The sequence below is a fragment of the Rhinatrema bivittatum genome, chromosome 2, assembly GCF_901001135.1.
Source record: "Rhinatrema bivittatum chromosome 2, aRhiBiv1.1, whole genome shotgun sequence".
Lineage (NCBI taxonomy): Eukaryota > Metazoa > Chordata > Amphibia > Gymnophiona > Rhinatrematidae > Rhinatrema > Rhinatrema bivittatum.
The window spans coordinates 258,350,536-258,365,464 of NC_042616.1; the positions used below are offsets into that span (position 1 = coordinate 258,350,536).

Genomic DNA, 14,929 nt, shown 5'->3' on the forward strand with positions numbered 1-14,929 from the left:
ATCAGGTACCAATGCTGTGCACCAGTGAAAAGCTCTTATCATACTAAAAATCATGAATTATGGCTTGCCTAGTTAAAAACAAATGAATAAATTATTGGAGTCTGAAAATATTTCTAGAAAAACAAAAAAAAAAAATCCCTTTTGCCATAGGGCTGTTAATTCATCTTAAGTAAAAAGGTTAATATGACGGTACATAAACTGACATCAAATTGCTTTTGCTGAACAAATACAGCAATTATTCCCCTCAATTAGCTCCATCACTGCCATGTGGAAGTATGACAGTCCCGGCTCTTCCTTGGAATGCACGGAACTCTGTGTGATGTCAGCACATTCCCTCAGGTCTCCAGGCAACAGCTTGTGTACATTGTGTCCACGGCAACCAGCCTCACTCTGCTCTCGGGACTCGGTTAAGTATTTATAATCAAAAGTGCCATTCGATTGAAAACATCAATTTTCCTCTGTTGTTCCCTGAAAAAAATGTGAGTAAAACCAAGTAAGCTGATTAGTGAAAGCCTTTTCTTTCCTCCCCTGGTGTTTTCTGAGGAATGTGTAAGCCGGGTCTGGTTTTAATGTGGCAGTTTTGCAGGTTGCATTGACCCTTCCAGTACTGGATCGAGGCTAGGACTTGATGTGTGTGTGTGGCACCTGCTCAGCACAGACTGCAGCACACTCTTGGGCATGATGACTGTTCTGTCTCTCTTCCCCCTCCTCTCTCCCCCCCACCTCCCACTGTGTTCCTGACCTCCCTATGCAGCACATTCAGGTGCTGCAGATCTGCCTTTCTGAACTTCCTCACAGCATTAAGCTTCCCTTTTCTTGCTGCACTTCTTCTTTCCTTTGGTCAGGGGGAAAGAACACAACTTTGATGTGATTGTGGGGCAAGGGATAGAAATGTCAGCTTTTTTTTTTTTTTTTTGATGGTTAATATATATATAATGGATTAGATTTTCTGAATAAGGCTTTTAGGATGGTAGTATTTAATTCTGATTTCCGGAGGATGGAGTGGGGTGGCAGTTTTTATTTTTGCATGCAGCCTCTTTTGGAAAAGATATTATAGTTTGGTTGGAATGGTCACATTTAGTACATTTTTCTGTGATTTGCTGATAGTAGGGCTGTTACAGGAGTAAGAGATGGATCAGGTTTTATTGAGGAAATAGAGGTCCATATGTGTATTTAAATAAAACTCTGGTACTCTTGTAGTATTTTTAAAGGGGATGATCAAGTTGTAGGATAGAGGCTATGGCAATAAACTGAATTTAGACCTTGTTTAAATTTCACTCATTTTTTAGGATTATCATTTTTTTTCAGTGTTTCCTTTGATTAACTCTCAGCTTTTATTTAGGTAAAAAAAAACATGGGGGTACAGTAGCTTTTTTATTTTATTAGGAGAGCAGTTGGATCAAGTTTTTCCACAGAGTGGTAGTAATTATAATTGCATTAAACTACATTTGGGCATATTGGTTTTAGGATTTTACTTGGCATATTTTTCTGGATGCTTGTGATGTATGCAATTGAATCAAAGTCCCTTTAAGTTTACTGTAGTAGTTTTACATTATACAGGGGTAGATCAGGAATTTTGTAGGGTAGGGGAGGTGATCATAATTTTATCTGTTGTGAGTTTTGGTACAAAGAATCGAAAAATCAGGGAACAACAAGTTTCCAAATGATGTCAAAATATTAACTAGTTGACAAAATCAACAATATTTGTCAAAGATTTTATCTGAGATGGTACAATGAATTGTAACTTTTAAAATAATACATTCCTTATTGAAATTCAAAAAAATTATTTTTCTTTCTTTTTTAACTTTATTAAAAATCGTTGAATTTTAGTGAAGGGAAGACCTCAGTATTGGCGCGAAATCTGATGAATCAGAAATTTACCAGCCAATTATTTCAATCACCAGTCTTATCCCTTTCTTTTAAATTTTTTAACTAAAATGTTCTGTTGAATAACAGTTACTGAGGATAATGATAGAGGAGCAGTTCGGTATGAAAATGATTTTAGACATTAATCTAAACAAGTTAATTCTTTCTGTTTAGAGTATTTTTTAAAAACCGGCTCTCTCACAGTGTAGCATTTAACTCCAAAATCCTTGTAATCTGGTGACTACCAGTGTTGCGACTTAATAGCCCATTGTGTCTTAATTAATTAATTAATTAAGCCCGACCATTGAAATGGAAAGTTCGCACAGTAACTAGTCCGCCCTGATGCAGCGTTTGAGTGAAACGTTGGCGGCAGTCCAACAAAATCTTCGATTGTTGCAAGCAAGCATTTAAGAACAGAAAATAGAACATCAAGTTGTGAGATAAGTGCTTCTTGCTATCATTCATGTCGGGATACATCATTGTTACAGCACACGAGGTTCTTCCCGATTTAAGTTATAAGACATAATGGGCTATTAAGTCGCAACACTGGTAGTCACCAGATTGCAAGGATTTCGGAGTTAAATGTGACACTGCGAGAGAGCTGGTTTTTGAAAAGATACTCTAAACAGAAATAATTAACTTGTTAAATTGACGACTAAAATCATTTTGATACTGAACTGTTCCCTTATCATTATCCTCAGTAACTGTTATTTAACAGAACATTTTAGTTAAAGAATTTAAAAGAAAGGGATAAGACCGGTGATTGAAATAATTGACTGGTAAATTTCTGAATCATCAGATTTCGCACCAATACTAAGGTCTTCCCTTCACTAAAATTCAACGATTTTTAATAAGTTAAAAAAGAAAGAACATTTTTTTTTTAGAATTTCAATAGAGAATGCATTATATTAAAAGTTACAATTCATTGTACCATCTCCGTTAAAATCTTTGACAAATATAATTGATTTTGTCAACTAGTTAATATTTTGACAGTTTTGGTACAAAGAACAGCTGTTTAAGTGGATGTAGGCCATGGCATTATTTGTGTTTTAAGCAGTTAAAATCCACTAATATATATAACTTTTCATGTTTATAAATGAATATATTTGTGTGTGTGTGTGTGTGTGTGTGTATATATATTTATTTATAGAAGGGAAAATATTTCATGTTATAACAACCCAAATTTTAAAAGGTTTCTCTCTTGGTCTCAGCTCCATGGTCTTAAACCATCACACAAAAAGAGGTACTTTTTGAAGGTTCAAAGTATTAAAAGCTTAGATGTGTGGCTTGATGATCATCTTTCTTTTCATATACACATCAAGTTGGTTGTCAGAACTGGCTTCTATAAACTTCGAGTTCTTTCTGGCTTAAAACGCTTGCTGCATGAATTTGAGTTTCGGACTGTTGTGCAGGCATCTATCTTTCCACTTATAGACTACTGCAATGGTTTTTCTCTTGGCTTTCCTGACATCACTCTGCAGCTTCTTCAACTGCTTTTCAGTGCAGCCGCACATTTGATTTTTGGTGTCAAGTGTTATGAGCATGTTTCACCAATTCTCTCATACAGCTAAATTGTCTGCCTCTGCGACAACATGTCAAATATAAAATTGGATTAATTGTTTTCAAGTTTATTAATTTGAGTTGTTTCCCTTGGTCGAATGCATTGCTCAAGTTATATCAGCCCTTACAGCAGCTAAGATCTTCCCAAAGAGGTCCGATTGATGTTCCACCATGAAAATGTGCTTGTCCCTTTGAGACTAGAGAGTCTGCCTTCTCAATTGCAGCTTCAATTTTATAGAACTCCTTTCCTATTGAATTGTGACTCTCATTGTCGCCATAAAAACTTTGAGGTCTTTGAAAAGCTTCCTGTTTAAAAAGGCTTACTATTAACTACAGCAGGTTGAACATTAAAACTTTGAAGCTACCTTTCCTTAGCCCAGGACTTATGACAAGCTATAATATATATTTTGTTATATATAGATTTTATGTTCTGCTATATACAACATTTTGATTTTGAGTGCTATTTTGTACGTCACTCAGGCCTTTTTTGCATTAAGCGACTAATAGATTTTAATAAATGTAGAAATGTTCATTCTGTGAGTGTGCAAAACATATATCCACTGCCCTGAAACATGATCTTTCTCTCTCTCTCTCTTTCTATATATATATATTGCTGTTTCTCTCTCTCACTGTATCTCCTGCCCTGAAACTCTCTCTTTGTCTCCACCACCCTGAAACACAAAAAACCCAATAACTGGGCAGCCCGGACACCTGTGGCTCTATCCTGCCCCCGCCCATCCGGGCTGAACACTCAACATTACAAATACACAACAAAAACAGGAGTCATAACTGGGGTGCAAATGGCTGCAGCTGTTTATTAGAGTACCCTAACAGAGGAGTCTGATTTAGGTGCTGAGTCCTGCCACTACTGCCTGATATCAACCACAGGGCAGGTGCTGGTATTTGTTTCCTTCTGCCCAAGCGGAAATGGGGGGGTCTCACTCCCTGCAAGCCCCTAACTGATGGCAGAGCGCCATTACCAGAGAGGACCAGACAGGCCGCCATGCAGCAGGCTCCACCAGAGACCTTCACAAATGTGCCTGGCTATCGATACGTCAAGGCCCAATCCCCAGGCCTGACATTCATCATCCGTGGCCAATCAGACTGGTATCTCCAAAGCCCCTCTCTTCCTTTTAGTACCTACCTGCTTCTTTTTACATCCTCCAGCATTACAATAGTCTTTCCAGGGCTCACTGCCACCACAGGAATCCCGTCATATATCAGTCAGGAAGTACCCTTCTGCCCCCACAGGACAGGCTCCCCCCATACCAAATGGTTACAGCTCCTGCATTAAACCAGTGAATACCCTCTGCAAAGCTTGCAGAACAAATCATTTCCCATGTTTGACAAATGCACTCCATCCAGAGCGAACAATCCTATACAATGCGTGTCTACCCACACATGTCTCAGATGATATCTGCCGAGGCACTGAATGGCCTTGGCTCTCTGCCAATTGAACTTGGCTCAGTATCTTCCCTAGAAACAGCAAGGTAGGCGATCCAATAAAGCCGTGAGGAAACAACAAAGAGGTGGATGCCACAAAGAAGTCTTTTCCAATTCTTTATTAGTGGAGACGTGTAATATGTAATTTTTCTTAAAAAGCCCGACTCTGGCCGAGTTTTGCCTCACTGAGTGGCTGCCTCAGGGGCTTAATTGTAAAACAAGTCAGAAGAAATTTCAAAAAACTCATCCGCAAAACACATTTTTCTTAAGGAAAAACAGATGTCCTTAATATTTTGATGGTTTCATCTCAAAAACGGCGTCATAAACATTTGACTGCCTGACGATACTGACGGTCTCCACTCGCAGCGGATGAGTTTTTTGAAATTTCTTCTGACTTCTGACTTGTTTTTACAATTAAGCCCCTGAGGCAGCCACTCAGTGTGGCAAAACTCGGCCAGAGTCAGGCTTTTTAAGAAAAATTGCATATTACACATCTCCACTAATAAAGAATTGGAAAAGACTTCTTTGTGGCATCCACCTCTTTGTTGTTTTCTCAGTATCTTCCCTGCCATCCAATGCTCAACATTTTCCACTGGGGTATGATTTCGGACCAGCAGATTTTTTAATACGGCCATGCCAAGACAATGCGGCTCAAGTCGTCTCTGATTGCGTTCAGCAGGGTGAGGCCAGAACTGCTCCCCAGATCATTGCCACCAAGGTGTATGATAATGAGATCTGGCAGAGCAAAACCAGCTCTTTTTGACTGCAACATGAGCCAGAGATGGTGCCAGTGCATACCTTCTTGACCCAGCCCCAGGTCGAGCCCAATTTTCCCTTTCATGGCCTTTCTATGTGCATGCATACAGAACGATGACAGACAGCAGCTGCAAGTGAAATGAAAACTTAAGTCTTGGTATGCTTCCAACCCAGCACGAGTGTAGGTGAACCATCATGTCTGATGTATGACACAAATGCTCTGGACCTCCATCAGTCCATCTTTTGTATGACAGCCTGTGGCAGACCTGCAGTAGTGGTGCTAGAAGTGGCTCCAATGCAGAATGAGTGAGTGCCGAAGCATTCGCTCTGAAGCCTGGCTTTTAACAGCGCTTTCTTAAAGACTGCAGAGAACTAGTATTGGCCTAATGGGGATTTGTCCTGGTGCAGTAAGAACAAGCCATCCTCTTTTGGTCATAATATTAGGTAAAATATCATGGCCGCAACTGGACATGTTAACAGACCTGTAACTGCTGTCAAATTGATGACTTGACCGCGTACCCCTTGATCAGTCTTAGACTGTCTCAATCTTAAGCATGTTTTTCCGTTGGAAAAAAATCAGCAGAACCAGGGGTCACAATTTGAAGCTCCAGGGAGGAAGACTCAGAACCAATGTCAGGAAGTATTTCTTCATGGAGAGGGTGGTGGATGCCTGGAATGCCCTTCCGGAGGAAGTGGTGAAGACCAGAACTGTGAAGGACTTCAAAGGAGTGTGGGATAAATACTGTGGATCCATAAAGTCTAGAGGATATGAATGAAGAGAGGGCGGCTCGCGGGAATGACGGCTGCTTCCTGGAGATAATACCCTTATTCAATAAACATACACACGGTTAATGCGACTCCAACATTGCTCTAAGCTTCAACGGCAAGAGGAAATGTGGAAAAAAGGATTTACATTCACAAAAAAGCGGGGAGTAGCTTGCTTGTTACAGCGGTTACTACCCCAAACCAAATAAGCCTGATACTTCACTTTCAAAGCATATCCAGCGTAGCTCTCTGCTTCAATGGCAGGGGGAATGAAGAAAAGTGGATTTATATACGGACAACAACCAACAAGAACTGAATTACATAGTCTGGGTAAACAAATAAGCATGGGTGTAGCTTGATTGTTACGGCGGTTACTACCCCGAATCAATTAAGCCTGATACTTCACTTGAAATGCAGGGCAGTTCACTGCTTCAATGGCAGGGGGGAATGAAGAAAAGTGGATTTATATTCAGACAACCAACAAGGACTGAATTGCACAGGCTGGGTAAACAAGTGTGGGAGTAGCTTGCTTATTGCGGCGGTTACTACCCCTAATTAATTAAGCTAGATATTTCACTTAGATGCAGTTCCAACACTGCTCTCTATGTTAATGGCGGTGGTAGAAGGGAAATATAACCAAAAAGTTACTAAGGGCCAAGAGTAACAGATAAGTATGAGAAAAAAACAAGGGCGAAAGCTTGCTGGGCAGAGTGGATGGGCCGTTTGGTCTTCTTCTGCCGTCATTTCTATGTTTCTATAAGCATAGCGTGCCGTTTGAGATGCTGATGTCCTCCTGCCGCAAGCCACACAGCTGTGATGCATTCTGTGAACGCACTGTGAACTCACTAACACTTGGGTCAAGCAATTCTATTACAGTACCCCACTTTGAGTACTATAGAATACACTACATGCTGCCTAACTTTCTGGTTCTAAATGATTTCATGGCCCCTTTAGTTATAATAAAGGAATGTTGATTTTGCTGAGAATTATGCTACTGAAATCCATGGAAGAAAATGCTTGGAACAGAAATCAATCTTCTAATGGGAGTGAGTTACAACAAGGTAGACCTTGATCTATCAAATAATGTGACTTGAAAACCATAAAAACTAGAAGCCATAAAACCAGCAGAAACTGTAGTTTCTTCTAAAATTTGAAACATAAATGCTTCTTTTTAAAATCACAACTGAATTCACAATTGAATTGATATGTTTAAATTTAAATTGCTATAAGTATACGGTGAAGGAATAATTGCCAGTTTTAAATATTGGGCATACTGGATGGGCCAACTGGACTTTACCTACAATGATTTATTATGTTATTGTAGCGCCTGTTTCACATGGTATGTTCCAGAATGTGTGAAATCTTGTGATTTGAGCCCTAGAGCTTTTGTGAGCATGCTTTAGAAAGAGTTGTTCAGTTCAGTGAGACTGAAGTTAAAGTTTGGAATGTGAAGCAGCAGGTTTAAACAGCTTAAGTGAGAAGAACTATGCCAGGTTGGGGGACCTTCCTGAACATAAACAGAGTTGTCCTTCATATTCAAATACCAGGGTTTTATTTAATGACACAGGTTTCCCTTACAAATAACACCAAACCTAAAGGCTAGCAGCCAGAAATGAAGAAAAGAGCACATGAGGATAACTTGCTGGTATGGCAGTTACTACCCTTAACCAATACGCCTTCATAATCATGATGCAACTCCATCATTGCTCTCTGCTTCAAAGGCAGGGAAAAAAGAAGAAAAGAGGAATTAGACTCAAACAGCAACCAACAAGGACACTGAATTTTACAGTCAGGGAAAACAAGCTTGGGGGTAACATGCTGATATGGTTGTTAATACCCTTAACCAATAAGCCTGAAACTATTGATACAACTCCATCATGGTTCTCTGCTTCAGTGGCAAGAAGTGATAGAGAATTGGACTCAAACAGCAATCAACAAGGGCCCTGACTTTGATGGTCTGGGAAACTGATAAATATTAGGGATGTGAATCATTTTTCAACGATTAAAATTATCGTCCGATAATTTTAAAATCATCATAAATCGTTAAAGAACGCGTTACAATAGGAATTCTAACGATTTATCGTTAAAAAATCGTTAATCGGGTTAGTGCGCACTAACAGGAGTTAGTGCGCACTAACCGAAAATGATATAAATTGACACTTTTCAGGTCAGTTAGGAATGAATATGTATTCCTATTGGCTGGCTGCCCTCTTATTTATTGATGTTACCAAGGTTCCCACTGAGGGGATGGTTGGGGGGATGGGAAATGGAAACTGTTGGTAGACAAAAAAAGTAATGTGATCAGTCAATGTGACTAGAACTTGTGCCCTATCCCTGATACCGGGAGTGTTGTGATCTTCCTGCATGCAGTGCCGTATCTCTGATACCGGGAGTGTTGTGATCTTCCTGCATGCAGTGCCGTATCTCTGATACCGGGAGTGTTGTGATCTTCCTGCACGCAGTGCCCTATCCCTGATACCGGGAGTGTTGTGATCTTCCTGCATGCAGTGCCATATCCCTGGAGTGTTGTGATCTTCCTGCACGCAGTGCCCTATCCCTGATACCGGGGGTGTTGTGATCTTCCTGCATGCAGTGCCCTATCCCTGATACTGGGGGTGTTGTGTTCTTCCTGCACTCAGTGCCATATCCCTGATACCGGGGGTGTTGTGATCTTCCTGCATGCAGTGCCCTATCCCTGATACCGGGGGTGTTGTGATCTTCCTGCACTCAGTGCCCTATCCCTGATACCGGGGGTGTTGTGATCTTCCTGCACACAGTGCCCTATCCCTGATACTGGGGGTGTTGTGATCTTCCTGCACTCAGTGCCATATCCCTGATACCGGGAGTGTTGTGATCTTCCTGCACTCAGTGCCCTATCCCTGATACCGGGAGTGTTGTGATCTCCCTGCCCACAGTGCCCTAACCCTGATACCGGGAGTGTTGTGATCTTCCTGCATGCAGTGCTGTATCCCTGATACTGGGAGTGTTGTGATCTTCCTGCATGCAGTGCGTATCCCTGATACCTGGAGTGTTGTGATCTTCCTGCACTCAGTGCCATATCCCTGATACCGGGAGTGTTGTGATCTTCCTGCATGCAGTGCGTATCCCTGATACCTGGAGTGTTGTGTTCTTCCTGCACTCAGTGCCATATCCCTGATACCGGGAGTGTTGTGATCTTCCTGCACGCAGTGCCCTATCCCTGATACCGGGGGTGTTGTGATCTTCCTGCATGTAGTGCCCTATCCCTGATACCGGGGGTGTTGTGTTCTTCCTGCCCTCAGTGCCATATCCCTGATACCGGGAGTGTTGTGATCTTCCTGCACGCAGTGCCCTATCCCTGATACCGGGGGTGTTGTGATCTTCCTGCATGCAGTGCCCTATCCCTGATACCGGGGGTGTTGTGATCTTCCTGCACTCAGTGCCCTATCCCTGATACCGGGGGTGTTGTGATCTTCCTGCACACAGTGCCCTATCCCTGATACTGGGGGTGTTGTGATCTTCCTGCACTCAGTGCCATATCCCTGATACCGGGAGTGTTGTGATCTTCCTGCACTCAGTGCCCTATCCCTGATACCGGGAGTGTTGTGATCTCCCTGCCCACAGTGCCCTAACCCTGATACCGGGAATGTTGTGATCTTCCTGCATGCAGTGCTGTATCCCTGATACCGGGAGTGTTGTGATCTTCCTGCATGCAGTGCGTATCCCTGATACCTGGAGTGTTGTGATCTTCCTGCACGCAGTGCCCTATCCCTGATACCGGGAGTGTTGTGATCTTCCTGCACGCAGTGCCCGATCCCTGATACTGGGATGTGTGCAGGAAGATCACAACACTCCCGGTATCAGGGATAGGGCACAAGTTCTAGTCACATTGACTGATCACATTACTTTTTTTGTCAACTGTTTCCATTTCCCATCCCCCATATATTGTCAGTGGGAACCTTGGTAACATGAATAAATAAGAGGGCAGCCAATAGGAATACATATTCATTCCTAAACTGACCTTAACTGACCTGAAAAATGTCAAATTGTATCATTTTCTGTTAGTGCGCACTAACAATGGTTAGTGCGCGCTAATTTCCTGTCAGCGCGCACTAACTCCCTTTAGTGCGCACTAATCGGAAAAACCAATTTTTTTACTAAAAAATCGTGCCAAACACGATTTTCTTCTCCTGCCAGACGATTTCGATCGTTAAGACGATCGGGCACACGATTCTCATCCCTAATAAATATGAGGGAGACTTGTATGGCACAGCAGATGCTACCGTGGGCTTGCTGGGCAGACTGGATGGACCATTTGGTCCTTTTCTGCCATCATTTCTATGTTTCTATGTATGTAGAACACTTGCCCCTAACACAGAAGATTTAAAAGAAAGGGCAGGTAAGAAAAGATTTTTTTTTTTTTGGCCCAGCAGGGCGGTATAGATGTGTGTGAGAAAAGCCCTCATTTTTTCGTTTGTGATATTAACCGCCATTATAGCCATGACCCATGATAACGGCGACTGTCCCATGAGAAAAACATTTTTTCCCTCTACCACCAACAAAAAAGGTGTTATTTCCCTTATTAAATCCTCTGTTAGTGTGCATTACATTTTCACAACAGGAAGTAAAAGTCCCTCATTTGCATAAAAAGCTAGCTTTGTATACTCATTAAATTTACATGTAGATGTGTGATGGAATAAACATTGCGCATGCATTGTGCATTAGACTCCTTTTATCATACTTTATGGCCCTAACAGAATTTGATGAATGACCCTGTTAGCTGGATAAATAGAGATATTCAGACTTATCTGGTTAAGTTAACTGGATAATTTAGACTTGCTCCAAAGTAGGTCTAAACTTAGCTGGATAAGATTTATCCAGCTATGTAGCAGCAAATATGGGGTTACTTACTATTTAGCAATATAGCTGTGCTGCTCAATATCCCATGTAAGTTAGCTATATAAGTCTTCTCTAGCTAACGTACTTAGGCTATGTCTGAATATCGACCTCTTGGAGCCTGATTCTAAAGAGCATATCTGAAGCTAGAGTAAGATGCATTATTTTTCTATTGAATTGAAAAGCATAACTCTGAAGCTGTAAACTGAAACCATTAGTAGGAAAAGGCTTGTACTAGAGAGTGATTTGTCAGAAAGTATTATCTCATGAAGGCTGGGAGAAAAAGCAGTCTTCTGAAAATCCTGAAGCTCTTTCATGAGAATGTTATCTGGCGTTAGAAGTAAGATACATTTCTGCTTTCTGTAATGGAACTCACTTGCACAGTTGAACTCATTTGCTCAACAAGTGGGAAACAATGAAATCCATTCTGAGAAAAATGTTTTCATTGATTCTACCTTGTGGGATCTGCCTATTCATTGTTATGCATGCAGTGCTACTTGTGATTATGTTGGCAGAGAGTAATCTTTCTTATATATGAACTTGCAAAACAACAAACTGTTTCATAAATGTCAGATATCCTAAGCTTGATGTAATACATTTGGCTTTTGTGCACTCAAACAAACTCTGGGGCCATTAACTATGTAACTATCTTGTTTTCTGGGGAGGAGGAATGGGTCATGGTGATGCAGGTTTAACAGATCATTTTATAATGACTTTAGGGGTGGAAGTTAAGAAAATGGAAATACAAGTTGGAGATGCAAAGGATAAAATTTGACTTTTAAATGGGAAAAAAATTCATTCAGAATAATAAGCAGGTTCCTGTAGATCTGGTTTGTTGAGGATGGCAAGAGCTCTAGGGTCACAAGATATTTCCTGGATACTGGATGGTTGGTAGATTGCCTCTGCTTATGTCTTATTTAACTTTATTATGTCATAGAATTAATGAGCTGCATTCTGTTAATTTTTAAGGAATAAGATGTTAATTCTATGGGACTAACATTTTATATAATGCCTGATCAAGACAAGAAAGGGAGAAAAAACGAAAAAGCCACAGAGAAAAAAATTCCACAGATCACTGCCAGGTATGTGGACATTATTTAAACTGGTTTGAAGTATTTGCCAAAGTTTTGTCTTAAAAGGACTGGGGTGAATTTTCCAAAACATATTAAGGTGAATTTTAAAAGCCTGGCGTGCGCAGTAATTAGGGGATGCGTGACTAAGTTGGATTTGTGCACACCGAGTGGATTTTAAAAGCCGCCAAGATTCGTGTATTTCTCCTGCAGTGTGCTCATCTCGAAAGTTTTCAAAAAGGGAAGGACTGTGGGTGTGGTCTGGGCAGAGCATGGGCGTTTTAGGGCATGAATCTGAGATGTGCGTGTAAATACATATGCGCCCCAGTGTGTGCTAGGGTCCCCTGTCACGTAACTTTACTTCTCCTACAAATGACATGAAAGTTAAAAATGAAAGAAAACTAGGCAGATCTACGGAGTTTTAAGGGTCGGGAGTAACGGGGGGTGGGGTGAAGGTTATTAAACTAGGAAGGTTTGGAGGATCTGTCTCTTAACTTAGTAAACTGGGGAATGGCTTCAGCGTGCACCCCTTTTAAAATTCCTCGATTTTATGTGCATGCGGCTAGACTATTACCATATAACGTGTGCATATGTTATAAAATGGCAGTGCGCACATTTGTGTGCATATGTCAGCCCACACGCGGGGACATGGCCATTTTATAGCATATGCACACATATGCATGTGTACATTTTCAAGATATACCTAGTTTTAATGCATTGCATGCATTTGCGTGCAAGCTTACATATACGTGAATGTTGTGGGTTAAAGATACATGTATTTTATGTGTGTATGTAAATCATGCAGCTTTATATTCGCATACATGCTGCTATGTGCAGTTGTTTAAAAGTGATCTTCATAATCTATATACTGTATTTGGCAAATGTATCAATGTGCGGTGATTTCATATTTTCTGCAAAAGATCTGTGGAAAGTTAGAACATTTACTGTAACTGAATATGAAGAGCTGAAGTATCTGAAAGCAAATAATACAGTATAATGGTACATGTTCTTCTTTCGTGCCAAAGATTTAAGCATGAAATTCCATCTACTTATCAAATATTTAATCAGTTTAGAGCTATCCAGGCACAACTGTGTAACTGCAGCTCCCCTGAGTGCAGCAACAGAAAAAAAAAAAAGACACAGCATATCAACAAAGAGAGCTCTTAGGTAAGTTTAGAAAGAACAGCTTTCTGGAGTCTGAGAAAGCAGGCTATTTAACAAGGCTGGCAGTAAAATAGAAATCAAACTCATCAAATGATTGGAATATCTGTTGATAGGATGTCCCATGTATAGATGATTAATAGAGATGTGTCTCCTCACAGAGTGATAGCGCATAATCTGCAAAGAGGTTTTACTCAGGTAAAATGGCTTGTCTGAAATGTGTTCCTTTTTGCCTTGCTAAAGTGCAGGCTTCCACATCATGTATACTTTTTTGCGGGGCAGAGGGGAGGCATTCTTGACAGCTGAAAGAGGCTACGCTAGGGAAACAGCTTGCACAGATTTGATTGTCAAATCCACTTGTGCTGTTTTGCCCACGTTTCTTGTCTGTTCAAAAAGCAGGCAGAAAGTATGTGGATATTTTAAAACACAGCCCTTGTTGGCAATTTTCAAACTACATGTAGTCCTGTGGGAATTCTGCGCTACTGCGGAGCACAGAATTCCCATCCTGTGCAGTTGCACAGAATCTGGGCAGAATTTGGGAGTCCAGGAGTGCTGCGAGCGGGGACAGCCTCCACTCGTGGCATGCACCTGTTCCATTTTCTCCTTGAGCGGAGGTTGTCCTGTGAAAGAGAGAGAGGGTCAGAGGGAGCCTGTGTGAGGGGCAGTATTGAGAGAGGGGTCAAACTCTGGGAGGGGAGAAATAGTGGCACATAGAGGAGTTGGGGCTTGAGAGGGCAAAGTGAAAGGAGACTGGCCAAGGGAGTAGGAAGAGAGGGTAGAAGAGACACTCTTACTATGAACTTCTAGGGAAATTCTGCTCAAAATATCTAAAACTCTGCATCTTTAAGTAATCATTTTTTTCTGTATTACATTTTAAATTAATTACTTAAAGACTGCCAGGTATATTGTGATATTATATAATGTATGCAGAATTTAAATTTTTTGTGTGCAGAATTAAAAAACATTTTTGCACAGAATTCCCCCAGGAGTATATCTGGGTAGTTTCCCTTTTAAACATGAGCACAAAGTCCACAATCATAAAGCAGGTGCAGCCCCTGATTTTCAAGAGTTGTCCCCCAAAAGCATAAAATAAATTGAAGCAAAAATGAAAGAGAAAGTAGTTTGGAAGATTTTACTTTCCTAGTTGGTAATGGCAGAGGCCAAAAAGTGGCTGTGTATATTTTGAGGATTTGTGGATCAGAATGTCTGTAATGACATTGTCATGACCTCAGAATGGAGAGCTGCACTAATTACCTTCTCTTTAAGAAATACAGTTATATTGAATTTTGAGGCATGGGTCAACCCCATTAACTAACAATATTTTACTAGCTTATAATAGTAGTTATAAGAACTGTTCCCAGTCTCCACCGTAATTAAACTAGCACTAAGACTCGCTAATACATCATAACGAGATTGGCTCCTTGCCTCCCTCC

The 14,929-nt window shown here is 40.9% G+C and overlaps 1 protein-coding gene across 1 annotated transcript in view; it reads left to right on the forward strand.

Annotated features, from left to right (window-relative positions):
• The first annotated feature begins 373 nt into the window (after positions 1-373).
• NEK10 (NIMA related kinase 10) overlaps positions 374-14,929 on the forward strand; it is a 587,606-nt gene continuing 573,050 nt past the window's right edge. The window contains exons 1-2 of the mRNA XM_029587074.1: positions 374-479; positions 12,235-12,347. Coding sequence (XP_029442934.1) covers positions 12,253-12,347 — 95 coding nt within the window. The 5' untranslated portion in view covers positions 374-479; positions 12,235-12,252. The remainder of the gene's footprint in view (positions 480-12,234; positions 12,348-14,929) is intronic.